This window comes from Mauremys reevesii, linkage group 15, assembly GCF_016161935.1.
Source record: "Mauremys reevesii isolate NIE-2019 linkage group 15, ASM1616193v1, whole genome shotgun sequence".
Lineage (NCBI taxonomy): Eukaryota > Metazoa > Chordata > Testudines > Geoemydidae > Mauremys > Mauremys reevesii.
Window position 1 is genome coordinate 32,565,999 of NC_052637.1, and position 16,391 is coordinate 32,582,389.

At 42.7% G+C, this 16,391-nt stretch overlaps 1 protein-coding gene across 3 annotated transcripts in view; it reads left to right on the plus strand.

Moving 5' to 3' along the window:
- LOC120383191 (voltage-dependent T-type calcium channel subunit alpha-1G-like) overlaps positions 1 to 16,391 on the plus strand; it is a 275,720-nt gene that overhangs the window by 242,166 nt on the left and 17,163 nt on the right. For 2 of the 3 annotated variants that reach the window (XM_039500955.1, XM_039500954.1), the window contains 8 exons: positions 848 to 898; positions 6,815 to 6,966; positions 10,499 to 10,608; positions 11,152 to 11,285; positions 13,075 to 13,145; positions 13,421 to 13,499; positions 13,610 to 13,731; positions 14,505 to 14,849. In XM_039500955.1, coding sequence (XP_039356889.1) covers positions 848 to 898; positions 6,815 to 6,966; positions 10,499 to 10,608; positions 11,152 to 11,285; positions 13,075 to 13,145; positions 13,421 to 13,499; positions 13,610 to 13,731; positions 14,505 to 14,849 — 1,064 coding nt within the window. The remainder of the gene's footprint in view (positions 1 to 847; positions 899 to 6,814; positions 6,967 to 10,498; positions 10,609 to 11,151; positions 11,286 to 13,074; positions 13,146 to 13,420; positions 13,500 to 13,609; positions 13,732 to 14,504; positions 14,850 to 16,391) is intronic. The other variant, XM_039500956.1, reaches the window with a different exon arrangement.

The window sequence follows — 16,391 nt, forward strand, 5'->3', positions numbered from 1 at the left end:
AAAAGGCATGAAGCCTTCAAAAGCTTTAGAACAAAGCTTTTCTCAGTTAACATTCAATGAAAATGTTGGTTTTGACTGGATATATCCAGTTTTGCTCTCAATGACATGTAGGTGTCATTGCTTAGATTCCCATCTGTAGTTGTAACTGGCATGCCATTTCGGGATAAGGGGCTTGCTTCTCCCCTCAGATCCACGTTAGCAAAACTGGGGTTTCCTTTATGTCGAAGTTGGCCTTGTCACTGATTTTTTGTTGTAGCTAATAGTAGGAATGAGTTTAACTGACTGCACGGTCGTTTTTTTTAAATGCTAGTCTATTCCCATATTAGGACAGAGTGCTGCATCTGAAAAAGAGAAACATATGGACATACCAATATAGAGCTTACATGACAGATGTAGAACCTAGCTGTGTAGTGTGCAGGATTGCAAGCAGCATGTTGTGCTATTCCTCTGCTAACGTGAAATTCATCCTCTGCTAAGCTTTTGCATAAGTTCTGCTCAAACCAAGTGGTATGTAAGTCTTATGCTGTGGTGAATTGGCCCTACATTTTTAAGGGGGGAAAGTTCTGTCCGTTAAACTGCCACAACCTCTTTGAGCCCATTGGGGTAGCACTGGTATAAGTGGGAGGAGCATCTGGCCCTTAGTTTTACCCCCACTGTATCAGAAGGGGCAGGGATAGCAGATTCCACTCACCAAAAAGAGATCTAGGAGAGAACATTATTAGAACTCTTCGTGCTACAGCCATTACAGACCTGGCTCGTTGACGGGAGAACTGTAGAAACTGTTGAAGGGGAATGAAACTCTTGCCGCGCGTCCTGCCAGATGATTAATGTCGTTTCATTCTTTTAGATCTAATGCTGGATGATGTAATAATGGAGAGCTCAGCCAGTGCAGTGCAAGGTACTGGGAAATCTTAACGTCTCGTCTCACGTGAATGGCAGTGCTGTGTAACTAACGGCTGGCCAATGCTGCTGTGAGGCATCCCACTAAACTGTGTGTGTGGTGGAAGTCTTGTTTGCTTACTTCATGGCACAGGTGTATCATCTTGAACTGGAAGGTCTGAAGACCTGACTCAGGCCAGGCACTTGCAAATCTTAATTTACACCTTTTATCGGGGTTTTTTTTCCTGTTTGTTTTTTTTAATCATTTTTCCGGTTTTCATCCAAACATTGTCGGACTTTTTGTTTTTGAGAATAGTGACTGGATTTTGAAATGGGTCCTGTGTGGTCCACACTCACTTTCTAACCGTAAACCCTTAGGAGTTTCTGACCATTCTGCAGCGGTATCCCTGGAAGCCAAATCACCCAACTAGAGTAGGGTATTTTTCCAGAACTAGCTTGTTGCATTGCTAGTATTCTAGGAAGAGAAAACCAGCTAACCTCAGAGTGAAACCCAGCCCCTGTGCATAAAGCTAGTGCACAGCCCTACAGCTGGAAGTGGGACATAGGCCCCATGCTGGCAGTTTGCACAGGGGTAGATTTCATCCTCCATGCTGTCAAACTTGCAGCCACAGGAAGTCCCCAGGTTACTCAACCAGGGACAGGTAGAGAAGATAACAGCCTTGGGTGGGTCACAAGGTCCTTCACACCAGCTGAGAGCTCTGTGCAGATACCTCGAGCACCTTAGGGAGATGTACGTGTGCCATATATGGACAAATTCTCTGTTGTGGATCTCAAGGACCTTCCCCCATCTGGCAGAGCACAGCTGTATGAAGGAAGTTGTAGGGAGGTCACTTTTTTGTTTTACCAAAATTTCAGATTTGAAGGGGAAAAAAAGTTTTCTTGATTTCTAACCAGTTCGATTCACACCACAGCCCTGTGTGCAGAAAGAATGTTTAAGTTTCATTAGTATCTACAAGCCATAGTACATCAGATCTTGTAAGTCAGGTGAAACAAACTTCAGAGTCCTGGAGAAGACAGGCGAGCTTTGATTAGAATTGCTAAGAATCTAATCTCACCCTCTCCTGTCTACTTAACTCACTTCTCCCCACTTCATTCATTACTCACCAGCAGGTGCTTCAGGCTGCAGATCTTTTCTGTTTTTGTTTTGTTTTAAGAAGCAGCAGCTTTGATCTGAGCAATGATTCTTTTTTTTAAATCATGAATTGTTAAGAATTTTAGTCTGAATAATTAAAGATTTGTTAATATTGAAATAAATGCATAAGTGCGTTCAAGAAAAATTACATATCCAAAAACCATTCCAGTGAAAGGGCAGCCCAGTTTGAGACAATGAGCCCTGATCCTGCTATTCACAGTCAGGCAAAACTCCCATGGAAAATCAATGTTGCTCATTCATTGGTGAGAAATAACTCAGGCAAAAGGAGCATCCTGATCTTCCTAAAAAGTCCTGGCTGAAAAATGACCCAGCATGCTTTAATGAACCTGAATCTCCTCACCATTGCCACGCCTTGTGTTTTAATTTCCTTGCCTTCATCCTCTCTGTTATTGCTAGGAGTCCAGTCCTCCACCCCTTAATCAGACATCAGTGCCTGGGGAAGGATTGAAGGAGCAGGCCCTAGGGTTTTTTTTGTTTGTTTGTTTTGTTTTTAATTTGGTTGTGAGCATCTTCACCACATAACACCTCTTCCAGTCGACAAGAGCTTCATCTAGCATTTTGTTTGGTTTGTTTTGTTTGAATGCTTTGATCTCATTCCAAAACTGGCCATTATCCAATGCAGACTCAGAAAGAAACGTATAGTTTACCTTTAAAAATGTGTGATTGTCAGATCTGTGCTTTTGTATTTCCTTCGTTGTCTTTTATTGGAACCAGTATTATTGAATGTGCTGTGCTGCTCTTCAGTCATCAAGGTGAAAGAATAGAAAGTCCTCTTTCTGATTCGTTGTGTGATGCTAGGGAATCAATATTGATGTTGTACCAGTCAAACCTTCTGTAGCATGATGAGAAATCCTAAGCTGATGACCCAGAACTTCCATATGTCTTTGTATTTTACAAAGGGCTTCTTTTTGTGACGATGAGATGGAGTACTGTGTGTCTGTGCTATTTACTGGTGTTTAGTGGAGTTTACTGTTATTATTTTGGATCTACATCCTATCACAGCTGGAAACTTCTCAGTGGGAATAATTTATCATTTTCCATTTTGCTTTAAAAATGCCACTCAATGTTATAAAAGCCGAATAAAACAATGTGTTTAAATGTAAAAGTTCCTTCAGTGCAAAACACTTTAAAGCTAATTCTCTCAGTACAGTTTGTAAATCCAGCTGCTTAATGTGTTCAAAGTTCACTGTTTTCCTGCTTACATCCCCAAAGTAAATACAGATCTTTACAAAGAAATGGAACTATTCCACCCTGGTGAATTCCAGCTTCCAATGGTTGTGCAGTTCAATGCAGTTCTACTCTGAAAAGTGACTATGGAAAAATGGCAACTTCCTACTCTCCAGGGATGAATTCAGAGTCCAACCTGGTCTCTTGCTGCGTTTTATTCCACTATCCCTACCAAGAGAACGCAGCTAGTAGAAAGGGAGCTGGAGTTTCTTTTGGCTCCTGCATCCTCAATAGTATTGTTTGCTGAATTCCAAGCACACAGTCTTAATTGTTGGTGATATGCAAGCCAGAAATAATGGAACTTGACTTTCAGTTACGATACTAGCAGTTAGGAAAATCACTTTTATTCATACACGGAGCAAGTGAGTCACTGATAGTATGAATCACTGAATTATGGAATCACTTTCCAGAGGGAAGCCACACTGTAATAGTTACTTGTTACAAGAACGGTTTAATTAATATCCAAGATTATGGAGGAACCGACACTCATTGGGCTCATTGGTTCAACTTCCTGGCACTTGTTAAGGCAATCCTTTGTAATAACGACCCCACTGCATGACACATATATCATCATAGGACCCCTATTCAGAAAGCTGCCTGGATGAGGGCACTGGAAATGACCAACTAAAACCAAGTGCCCACAGTGTTGGGCAGCTGTGACAATGGACTCAGCTGCCCATCAGGCTAGAGCATTATTTCCCAGGATTAGTAGGGAAATGAGACTTATGAGTAGATTGCCCAACCTTCATTGTGTGTTGATCTTTCCAATTTAAGTGCATCTAAATATTAGAGTTCATTCCTTCTCCTATCCCACTCTTCGCCCAGCCACAGCAAAGCAGCTTGATTTAGAACCTGTTTATCTGCCAGATTTGTCGTGGGCTTTTGCTGTATCTCACATCCTCTTGCAGTCTTATTCTGCCATTTTTTTTTCTTTTTCTTTAATTCTGTGTGTGTCAGGAAGTGATCTAACCTTTCCAGTAATAACCTAGACTAATCTGGAGCTCTTGTTGTTCTTGACACAGTGTATTGTAACAGTACAGTAATGTGGTGTTGTGTTAGTTGTGAGATTCACCACCTGGAGCTTAACAGATGTCTGTATTTCCCAAGATGTTGGTATTGTTTAGATTTTTTTTCTGCAATAAATATGAATACTGCTGTTTGATAGGGGGCACGGAATTTACACCTGGAGAGTGCCAATCTGTGTAAGCCATCTTAAAAACGGCTTCTTTACATCATCAGCAAGAAGAGAAACTGCTCTGTTCAAAAAGTTCCCTGCCTACCTAGATACAGTAGCTATTAATTTGTAGCCCACAGGCAGCATGGTATTTTTGTTTGTGGTTCATTTCAAGGTAATATCTGTGTTCTGCTAATATGCATGACCAGCATGTTGAGAAAGGGAAAACGAGTGGTGGTATGATTTATAAACAGGGTTGAGAAAACCCCTATTCATAAAGTTACTGGCAGAGGATAAAATATTTACAGCCTGTAAATTAGTAGTGTTGCAGATGTGTCGGTGATACTGACTTTCAGATTCAATCAGGAAAAGCGTTTGACTTTGAAAAGTCCAGGGCCATGTTCACTGAAAGGTAAAAAAAAAAAAAAAAAGTTGTTATTTTGGGGAAGGTTTGGCAACCCTATTTATAAGGCCATGCTGTTACTAGTCCAGGTGCAGGATCTCTGCCCAGGTAACATTGTACAACCTCTCTGTAAATCCCTGCTATATTCGAAGAGCTGCAGTGCTATTCTGTGGGATTTGGAATTACCTGCCAATCAAAGCTAAAACATTTGAATTCCAGGATAATTATTCATATGTAAATCCACTGCAAGAAGAGGCAGAAATGTTGACATTTTCCTTTTTGAATGTGAATTATACAGAAACCTAAGAGAAATCAGTGATCAAATTATGATGGTGTTTCTTTTTAAAATTATAACCTGGTTCATAACTAGGCCCTATTGCTAACTTAATTGTATTCAAACGTTTTAGTTAATTTCTTACTCATAATTTAGCATAATGTGATCAAGATATCGTGGCTTTATGGAGATTTATGCAGATTTTGAGATCCCTGACAAAAAGTCGTGTGAGTCAGCAAGCCACCAGTTTGGCTTTTGTTAAGTGCTCAATAGATTCAGCATTAACATTTATTTTATAGACCTTTTCACTGCTGTTATGCTTTTGCACTCCAGTATGGATCACCTTCAGCATATTGCTGAAAATCACTGTGAAAATCACAGTGACTATTAATACTGCCTTTTATTTTATGACACTTGAGCAGAATTTTAGGAGTTCCAAACCCTTACCATATAAGCTGCTAAATGGTTTGTCTCTGGTTCTTAAGCTTTAGCGGAAAAGTCTGTCTCAGTGGAAAAAACAAAAATTCTCTGATTTTCAGGATCTCATGTCATGAAGCAATGAGCATACAGTGATGTTAAACCTATGGCTTTGGTTGCAGAATCATTGGCTATCTACACACCAAATTATATCCCCAGCAAAACTTAAAATTTGTTTTCCCTCTGGGTAACTGATACCTATACTTCATGGCTTCATTATGCCCAAATTTCTATTTGGAATAATGTATCAAACCCCACATTTGTTCAGCAGTGCTAAATCTCGAGCCATGTAATTCACTCGGCTCAATAATTTTTATAACCAGTTGATCATCTAATTATGAGGATAATATTATACACTGACATATTCAAGACAGTCCTTTCCACTTCAATCTGCATTATAATGCCTCCTTGAAAATTGTGCTGAATTATATACTCAGCCTTGGCATTTCCTCGTTAGAGATTAGGTGAGTAAATTAGTTTATCTCCTGAAACATTCAGGGTCTGAAGAGCATGTGTCATCCCCAGTGCAACTGAGCATGGAAGTCTAACAGTGAAATCTACAATTCCGTAACTGTGTATAAATGGAGGATTATTTTTCTAGACGTTAAGGTAGACTGATCAGTTTTCCACAGTATTTATTCAATGTTTTTCAGAGCTCTGACAGCTGAAGTGTCAAATTTTGTCTAACTCTATAGTTCACTGCAAAGGAGATGAGATGAGTTTATTGCCGTCTCTTCAAATAAGACCAATAAACGAAGGGCCTGTGTTCCCGAAGCCATTGTCAATGCCGATCTTGTGCAGTATCTGATTGTTGAACAAGCTCTTCAGCTGCTGTTTTTGTCTATTTATTGTTTTTGTTTCCCCGTTAAGTTAAAAAACAGTAGGGCTTTTTAATTTCTGTACAATGAAACAGTTCCTGGAGCCCACAATAGTCCCAGCTGTACTCACCTCATCTCTAATACTAAAAGGCTGAGTATTGTGCATGTTACATTAAAGATGTTTAAATGGATCCATGTTGTTGGTAGCCGTGCTACATATTAAGGCTGGTAACATACCACCCAGGGGAAAAAAAAAACCCAAAGCCTTATTGTGATCAATGTGGAAAGCCTCAATTTTGGAGTTTGCAAAGGGAAGGTGAACTCATGTTTAAGAGACACAGAGTAATGAGCTGATCTGCCTCTCCACTCTTCCCGCCCCCCATTTCAGAAGCACAGTGTAAACCCTACTATTCCGATTACTCTCGCTTCCGGCTCCTGATCCACCAGATGTGCACGAGCCATTACCTGGATTTGTTCATCACTGGAGTGATCGGCCTCAATGTGATCACCATGGCTATGGAGCACTACCAGCAGCCTAAGGTACCAGGAGACAAGGAAGCTGGCGCTAGCCAGTGATGGAATGGGGGGAAGAAATGGTCTCAGCTTTCACTGAACACTAGAAATGGGCAGAACGAGGGCCAGTTTAGTTTTACAAAACTTCATCTCTTGGGTGATGGGTTTGGATGATCAGCATTGGTGCCTTAACCTTACTGTGGTTGGAGCAGAGGAGTGGGAGTTGGAAGTTCTGGCCTCTGTTCCCAGTTTTGCTGCTTGACCCCTTAACTAGTCCCTTAGGGTCGGTCTATACAACCATCCGGTGGTGTGACTGCAACACATGTAGGCGTAGATCCAAGTTAGCTCAAGTAACAAACAGCAGTGAAGCTGTGGCAGCATGGGCCAGATGCTTGAGTATGTGCCCAGGGTCCCGGGAGGGTGCCTCGAGCCCATGCTACCCTGCTACTGTTACTTGAACCGATGAAGTAACTTCACTCATTCCTCAGTTTCCTCATCTCTTAACCACCCTTTATCAATACTCTAAGAACGTTTACAAAAAAACAACAACCCTACCATAGTGGTAAAAGGTGGGATGAAAATTCCTCTAGCCAGTTGCCAGCGATTTATTTTTTCTTGAAATCTTCTCCGTGACTAAGTGTTTCTATGGTAACAGTTAGTAAGAAGACTGTAATCTTTCTGGGTCAATTCCTGAAATCTTTACCCATGCAAATCTCCCACTGCTCATGTCTACACTAGAAAAGAACATACACATGTTATAACTACAACCACCTTGCCTATACTAGGATTTTAACACCTTAGCTAATACTTAATAAAAATGCACCTTTCCTCGTGGAGACATGGCTAGTGGGAGATTTGCCTCAGTGCCTACCCAGTACATTCAGCAAGCAGATACATGTAGGGCCTGATTTTCAAAGGTACTGAATACCATTGCCTTCAGTTGGAGTTATGGCTACCCTGCGTTTCTGAAAATCAGACTCTTAATCTATTAAGCATGTCAGGCTCCTGTATCTTGGGCCTGTTCCGATGATAATAAGAACAACCTGTACTGGGAAGACGACTGCCTTGTGCCGAAGAATGAGATGGAAATGGCGGCTGCTGCTGCTGCATAAATTGTAATTCTTCTTATTAGCTCCTTTCAAAATGAATAAATGCAAATCTCAATAAGGGTGAAATATTCTTTGAGGCTAGACAGGATCTGCATGTCTAATGTAAATAACAAGTAAAGGGAAAAAAAGACAGTTCTCCCCTCCCCCCAACCCATCATAAGCTAGCCAAAAAGTAAAAGAGCACAAGCCCAATTTCTTTTTCCTTTGCAGGTCACCTTTAAATTCACTGGGAAGCACGTTACATGATTCAGTCACTTTCTGATTAAATCAGTCATTAGCTAAGCAGCTTGTATTAGAATTACTCTAGGGCCTGTGCTTATTAAAGTCATTCCACAGCGACATTTTTACTTGTATTATAAAAACATTCATCATATTTTTCCCTTAAGGAAAGTAAAATTCTTTATCTAAGACCCCAGTGTCCTAAGTGTACATAATAATGTTAGAATGAGAATATTCACACGGAGGTGAATAGGATTACTTCTCTGATTAAAGTCATGCATGTGCTTATGTACTTTGCTGAATCAGAGCCCAGGTGACTAAATCCAATCTGGAGTCTAATTATTATCCTGGAGATGTTTAAACAGATAAATGTTCTTAAGAGCTTTATATCCAACATAATATTTCACCAGGGTGGTGAACGGGATTGGTAATGGGATATGGATGGGAAGGGACTTTTGTCATCAGGACACCAGTCAAAATCCAGTAGAATCATAGAATAGAATCACAGAATATCAGGGTTGGAAGGGACCTCAGGAGGTCATGTAGTCTAACCCCCTGCTCAAAGCAGGGCCAGTACATATCGCTGCTGAGTAATGACCACTTTACAAGTAATGCTGCTGTATGGATAGAGGCATAAGCAGTTTGAACAACTATTGGTCAAATTTTGCTTTGGCTATTTACATTCTACCAGTGCAGTTTTGGCTGGGCAGAGTTAAATTCTTCTGCAGTGTTGCCGTAAGCTGTTTAATAGCTGCAGCTTTCCTCCCCAGATATGGCTGCATTTCAGTGACAGGCAAAGTGATTTCTCTTGATCGATATTTGGGGTAAATTGTGCCATGGAAGCCACAATCTGCAGTCGTGGCGGGGCGTTAGTACTGAGATGCATGAGACGCTCTTGGTAGACATGGTGCCTCCTGGGGAGCACAGCTGCTGCCTTTGAAGCAGGTGCACTCTCCGTCACCACGGTCATGGGGAAGCCACAGCACCATAGAATCCCAGGACAGTGGAACTATGGCAGTGCTCAGCCTCGGTGCAGGGGCAGAATGTGGGAGAAAGGGTCTTGCTCTTTCCCCATCTCCCCTTTCCTGCCCAGCGATGGCTCACAATCATGCCATTAGCTTGCAGAATGTCTGATGATCCTTGAAAAGGAACTGCCATGACCCACATGGCTTTACGTACCCCTTGGAAACGCATCCAATTCTATTATCACTTCTTGAGTTACTTACAATGGCATCCCGGGGTTTATTGCTATCTGTACATTGTAGCTGTATTGCAGCTTTCTCACTAAACTTTAAGGGCACAATCTTTCACACCCCAGCTAGGGATCTGTGTAACATCACCCTCTTCCACATCACCTCCCAATGGCCCATACCCAGCTATTACTGTCACACCTTTCAGCAATGAGAAATATGATGCACATTGCTTACAAAGGAAATCTAAGATGCTACTACCGCTGCTCTCTTTTACCAATATGACCTTTGGAATAATACCAGTTCTATCATTAGCTAGTGATCGACTGTGTAATAGGTGCCCTGCTGGCAGTGATGACTGTCATTAGCGGCAAGGTTGTGACACAAGCAAAGGGGAAAGAACTAGGGAATTCAGTATTGTCTAATGCTTTATCCATATCTCATGCCTTGCTGTGAGCTCAAGGTGAGGCACTAGCCTTATGGCTAATTTACTGTTGCTTGTGCCAAGATTTGTACAAACCTTGGGCCAGACTGTGGCTCACACATTGATGCACGAGGGCAGGTATGGTGCAAAGTGCCCTCCCCTTGCCTTGAACGTGCAGAGCGCTAGCACACAAGGCCTTTGCACCACTTAGGCCCACGGATGCAACCGTTCCTTGGTGAATCACTCTCATCTAAATGGGCCTTAAATGTTTTGCAGACTATAGACTGTGTTGCTCCCAGCGTTGAGCAGTCTCAAGAGGGACTTGAATAGGGCATAGGCTTTGTGCAGGCCCCCTGCACAGGGGTGAATTGTGTGGGCTGTACAGGGGCTGTGCACAATTGCAGTCTCTGCACTTTCCTAAACACAGGGACTTCTCCTGACTAGTTCCTCCTGAGACTGAAGTGAGGAGGGAGGAAGAGGGGCCATAACCCTGATCCCCACTCCTTTGTCAGTCATCATTTATTTCTTATTAAATGCAAATTCTGGTGAAAACAGGATGGCAGCAAAACCGTCCAGCCAAGTCCGCAACTAACCTCAACTTTGTATCCATGTTCCAGGTTCTTGATGAGGCACTGAAGATTTGCAATTACATCTTCACTGTCATCTTTGTCTTGGAATCTGTTTTCAAGCTGATTGCCTTTGGGTTTCGCCGGTTCTTTCAAGACAGGTAACAAAGATTAAATCCTGCAAGTCTGTGACAGCAGTAGGGGCTCAAGAGATAATGGGCCAAATTCAGGGGTGATGCAAATCAGGGAAAGATACTTGTGCCTGATGTGTAACTTACGTCACTAGTGAATTTGGCCTTGAGACTTCCTTGGGAGCTGCATAGGGTCTAAATCTAACTCTGTGTTCTTGTTATATCATGAAGTGAATTCTCGCCTTACCAGACAGCTGGCAAGTCTGATCTTTCTTCCCATTGTGGACTGGATAGAATTGTCCTGGTGAGATCAACAGACCAGGAGGAACTGCAGACATTGGCCTCTGTTGGCTTAGGATGAGCTGTAACTGACTTAAGATATTTATACATTTAATATTGGCCCCCTCATACCTCTGACCTCGCATTTTTCATCTTCCTCAAGTCAAATGTCAAGAGCATTGGATTCATGCCAGACTTCGTCCCTAGAGAAAATCATTCCCCCCCGCCCCAACTTCTAGCTAGTCTGACATCACTGTTTTGCTCATCCTTTCTATCTATCTGTATTGTCTTCAGATGGAACCAATTAGACCTGGCAATAGTGCTGCTGTCTATCATGGGTATCACTTTGGAAGAGATTGAGGTGAATGCGTCGTTGCCCATTAACCCCACCATTATCCGGATAATGAGGGTGCTAAGGATTGCTCGAGGTAAGACAGAGTCAATGTGAAAATCATTTTTGTTTGAGCTGCAGTTCCGTCCATGAGATGACTGGGAAACAACTGCATGTCACATGCCCAGCTTAGTGCACTTTGTTCTGGCATCCGCAGACTGTAAGCAAATAAGAGAACAAAAGAAGACGAAACATCCCAGAAGAGCCAAGGAACTGAGTCAACTGGCCAGGCATTTCTTAAGAGCACTTGCAGATCTAGATTTTCTTAGAAAAGAGAATCCACTGTGAACTTCATTGATGGGTGATCCTGGAAAAGCAAACTTTGGCATGTTCGTGAAATCAAGCATGTCTCAAAGATCTGGAAACTAGATAGGGGTTTCAGAGTGCAACACAAGCTAAAGAGTTGGCAATTGATTTTAAAAAAAAACAAGATAGTTAATAAATTTCATTTCCCTTGCCACGTGACCTCTTGATATTGTGTGAGACAACGTGTCTACTTTGCTTTGTATCCAGATGTACCCTAGCGGTGGTGATGATGATGATAATATCTACTGCATTTGTGAGGTTTACTTAGGGTACGTCTACACTACCCACCGAATCGGCGGGTAGCAAGCAATCTATCAGGGATTAATTTATCACGTGTAGTGTAGACACAATAAATCAATCCCCAATCACTCTCCCGTCGACTGCTGAACTCCAGCTCGGAGAGAGGTGGAAGCAAAGTCAACAGGGGAGCCGTGGCACACTGCGAGGACGTGAAGCAAGTAATTTTAATTCGATCTAAGATATGGTGACTTCAGCTATGCTATTCTTGTAGCTGAAGTTGCGTATCTTAGCTCGATCTCCCCCACCCCCACCCCCATTGTAGACCAGGCCTATGTTAGGGTCTAATTTTCAGAAGAGCAGAACACCTGGAGCCCCAACTGATGTCAGTGTATGCTGCAAGTGCTCAACATCTTTGGAAATCAGGCTCCAAATGTTTGTAAAGTGCTTTGAGAGTTTCATTATTGTCATGCCAAGGTGGTGGTGTTATTATTTATTCTAATTGGAACAAAGAAAGAATGGAATTATATTAAATGTAGCTGAAGCCAGAAAGGAAGTCTCAGAAGAAAGAGAAATGTCTGGCACATTAGGTACATTTCAAAAGGAAAAGCACATGCAGTTTCCACTGAGAAACTCAATCTTACAGACAAGAGCATGCAAATCGATGCCTACATAAATCAAACATGAAGGCAGGCAGCCGTGGAACTGGGAAGGTAGTTAGTCCAAACCAAGAGGAAGAAAAAAGAGATCCAGGGATGGTAACTTAGGGAAGGATATTTGCAGGGTTGTATATTTAGTATTGGATTCAAGATCCAAGTAGGAGAAAACCCTAGCGGGCCAAATTTCATCCGTGGTATAAACCCCACTGAAGTCAATAGGGGTGAATTTGGTTTCCTAATTGTTTAGCTGTAAGCAGAATTCTAAACGAATGTACATCTGGTAGTATCTTGACCTTTCTAAACCTGTTTACTTCTCTCAGCAGAAGAGACTGTCAGGAGAAAAGGTCATTTTTACATTCCTAGCATTGTGTCAACATTGCCCAATTCAGAGAAAGCGAGAGAATGGTGATTCTTTCCTGAAGCCTCAAGACACACGATGCTGCTATTCACAGGATTCTAACGGCATCTGGACAACCCAGAGCTCTATAACAAGGCCTTGAACTTTAGTTGCTAATGGAGAGCACGTGACACGATTTCATGCTTGAGGGATCTTCCTCTCTCTAAAATCTGTGTCTTCACACTAATGCTGCAGCAGTAATATTATGAACCTATCATTTTCTGCAGTGTTAAAGTTACTGAAGATGGCTGTAGGGATGAGAGCCCTGCTGGACACTGTCATGCAAGCACTGCCTCAGGTAATTCATTGCCTTAGCAGAAAAAAATCTCATCAGGACCAGAGCTAAATTCTTATTGCAGAAGGGTGCTCATGGACCGTCTCCCTTATTTTTGTCTTCACTGTCATTAGAAAATTGCATTTCCCTTTAGAAGCTCAGGCTCAGATGCTATCCAGGTCGTATTTCCCCTCAGGCAGTTTAAGTTTTGTATGAAAGAATATGGGGAGAAGCACGTGTGGGGAAAAAACCAACTAATGTTGTTGTTTTTCCCCCCTCATTTCTTTTTCTCTTTCCAGGTGGGGAATCTCGGTCTTCTCTTCATGTTGTTGTTTTTCATATTTGCAGCTCTTGGAGTGGAGCTATTTGGCGACCTTGGTAAGTTCTCCACAGACATAGCGTTGCCGGCAGCAGAAATAAATAGTTGTATAGAGGGGGAATGTGAGAGAGCTCGTGGCTAAATGAGATTCTTCTGGTTGATCACACAGAATGCGATGACACTCACCACTGCGAGGGGCTAGGGCGGCACGCCACTTTTAGAAACTTTGGGATGGCCTTTTTAACTCTCTTCCGGGTCTCAACAGGAGACAATTGGAATGGGATCATGAAGGTAAGAGATCCCCGGAGAATGAATATTGACGATAATTTCTAATCTTACAGGCTGTCTGTCACTGTTTCAAACCAATAACGGGGATCAGCTGTGGCACTCAAGCTGCGACAGCCCCTGGACTTGTTGATTCGGGGCCTGGGCATTTTCTCAAAGCAATTCTTTTTCCTCTTGCCTGACAGTGCCTGGGTTTGCTGGCCTTCATATGCATTGTAAGTTCCCAGGCTTTTTCTGAGGTGGTGGCTTGAGGACAAGGAGTTTTCTATGGAGCGATACTAGTTCAATTGAGTAGCTTGTTTTGTACAGGGAACTAGAGTCTCCGGTAGGCTCGTTATTATACACTGGAGCAAATAATAGAACTGAGCAACTGATGAGGTCTGGGTCGGTTAGGATAGTTGCACTTTAACCTTGCAAAACGGCCTTTCAGAGTGGAGAATCTAGGATAAGCCAGTCCCCTGGGAGTATAAAGGAGCAGGTAGGCACTGCCGGTTGGAATGCACTGAGAATAGTTAGCGTTTTCTTTGAGCCTGTGTTCAAGGCAGTATTCTCACCTTGCACACCTGACCCCAATGGCTGAGGTTTTGCTTGGGAGTCGTTTGTCCTTCTAGACAGATCTGAAAATCTTCCATGAAACTAGTCTGATCATCTGTGTGTGCTCAATAGACAATCCATTTGGGCCTTATGCTGGAGCACTGAGTGATCAATGGCCGGATCAGGCCCTCTACGGTTAACTGGAGCTTCCTCAGCTTCCATAATCATTTACCCCTTCTCACCAGGACACGTTGCGTGACTGCGACCCGGAGTCCACCTGTTACAACACAGTCATCTCGCCCATGTACTTTGTCTCCTTTGTGTTGACGGCCCAGTTCGTCCTGGTGAACGTGGTGATTGCAGTGCTCATGAAGCACCTGGAAGAGAGCAACAAGGAAGCCAAAGAGGAAGCAGAGCTGGAAGCGGAGCTGGAGATGGAAATGAAAACTATCACCCCAGGCCCAATCCCAGCCTCAGACCTCTTTGCATGGACAGGCGGTAATGGTGGAGAAAGGCCTGAGAGCCCCAGAGGATGTACCAATCCCATGCAATTCAAGGTGGATTCTCAGCTCTCGTTATTTTATCCTATGGTGAGAATCTCAGGTGGAGGGTGAAGAGCAGGTTGGCCTGCATATTTGCTAAGGGAGGATATGCACGAATTCCAATGAAGGACTGAGTGTACAGTGCATTGGGGAGTTGTATTCCTCACTATCTGTTGACTGAATTGCTGCATGTTTTGATAATCTATGCTACAATGTCGAGATCCTGACCCAGTCTTCGCACCAGATTGTCACTTCTGTTCAGGTGCAAAGAGCTCTGTGTCTGTTCTAGTGATGGGCCCAAGCTACAAAGTCCAGATCTGGCTCCAAATTTGGAGGGATGTTCTAATCCAGGGTTTTGGCTGTGGGGTGGGGGAATAAATTTTGCTGCATTTTTTTTCTTTTAAATGCTAAATAGTTTATATAAAATATAAATTTTAAGTTTAATATTTACCCCCACTCTGAACCAGTGCTCCCAGGGAAAAGATTATTTTAATAATAGGCGAATCCACTGAGGGCTTGGTCCTACTGCCATTGAAGTCAGTGGCACGGTTCCTATTGACTTTAATGGTGCAGGCTCTGGGCCATAGTTCTGTAGCTGATGAGTTCCGCTAGTCTCTCAAAAACAGTTTCTGAATGAGGACTGGGTTAGTCAGGGGATCCAGACATCTCCATATTTAGTTAGTGGGGCCGTGAAGCACAATAATACAAACACAAGAATGATCCAGTCTCTATTCAGATGCCCAGATAGCTGCAAGATCTGGAACTGTGTTTAATTTTACACCTACCTATTTAGCTCTTTTTACATATAAAATAGAAAATCTTGAGTTTCATGAGTGAATTAAAAGACGTCTATTTGCCCTGTTTACTAGGCAAATGAATGAGTACCTTATGGCTGAAAAACTCATTTGTGATCTTTAGGAATGAAGACAGAGTAAACTCTAAACTCATGTTCAGTTCCTAAGCCTTTGGAAAATGTCTCTCGCTATTAAAAATCACTGAGGTAGGAGATGGATCCCAGAGCTGTCCTGACAGCACAAAGCAACGTGATTCAGGGTAACGAGGGGGACTTCCTTGGTAAATTACATCGTACTGCTCCTTCACCACCCCCATAGACAGACACATCCACACCCTCTGAGCACATACTGCACACCACTCCCCAAGCACAAAAGCTGTGATGGGCTTGATTTTGCCCTGCTTGGGTAACATTGGCCAATGCAGTAGCTAGTCTGAATCTAACATTCTCTCTCAAGCAGAGAGTTGCAACCCTGCCTGCTGCTGTGTGGTGAGCAAGTGTATAGACCGCGTCCTTTCCTTCACACTAGAGCATCCCTGCAGCAGACTGCAAGATTTTCTCCTTTATCTTTTCAATCTGTTTAGTTCAGTCTGTTCTAGGATTATCCTACGTTGATCTTATTCTGCATCCTCTAATATATAGAGAGAGGGGGTGCGGGAGGGAGGGGGTAGAGAGTAGAGAGAGAGATTGATTGATTGATTACAGATAGTATGGCCAAACAGTCATCTTCAGCGAAGTCAGAGATCAGTGTGCTGAGCAAACAAGTAGATGGAGAAGCGAAACAATCAGAATTATAC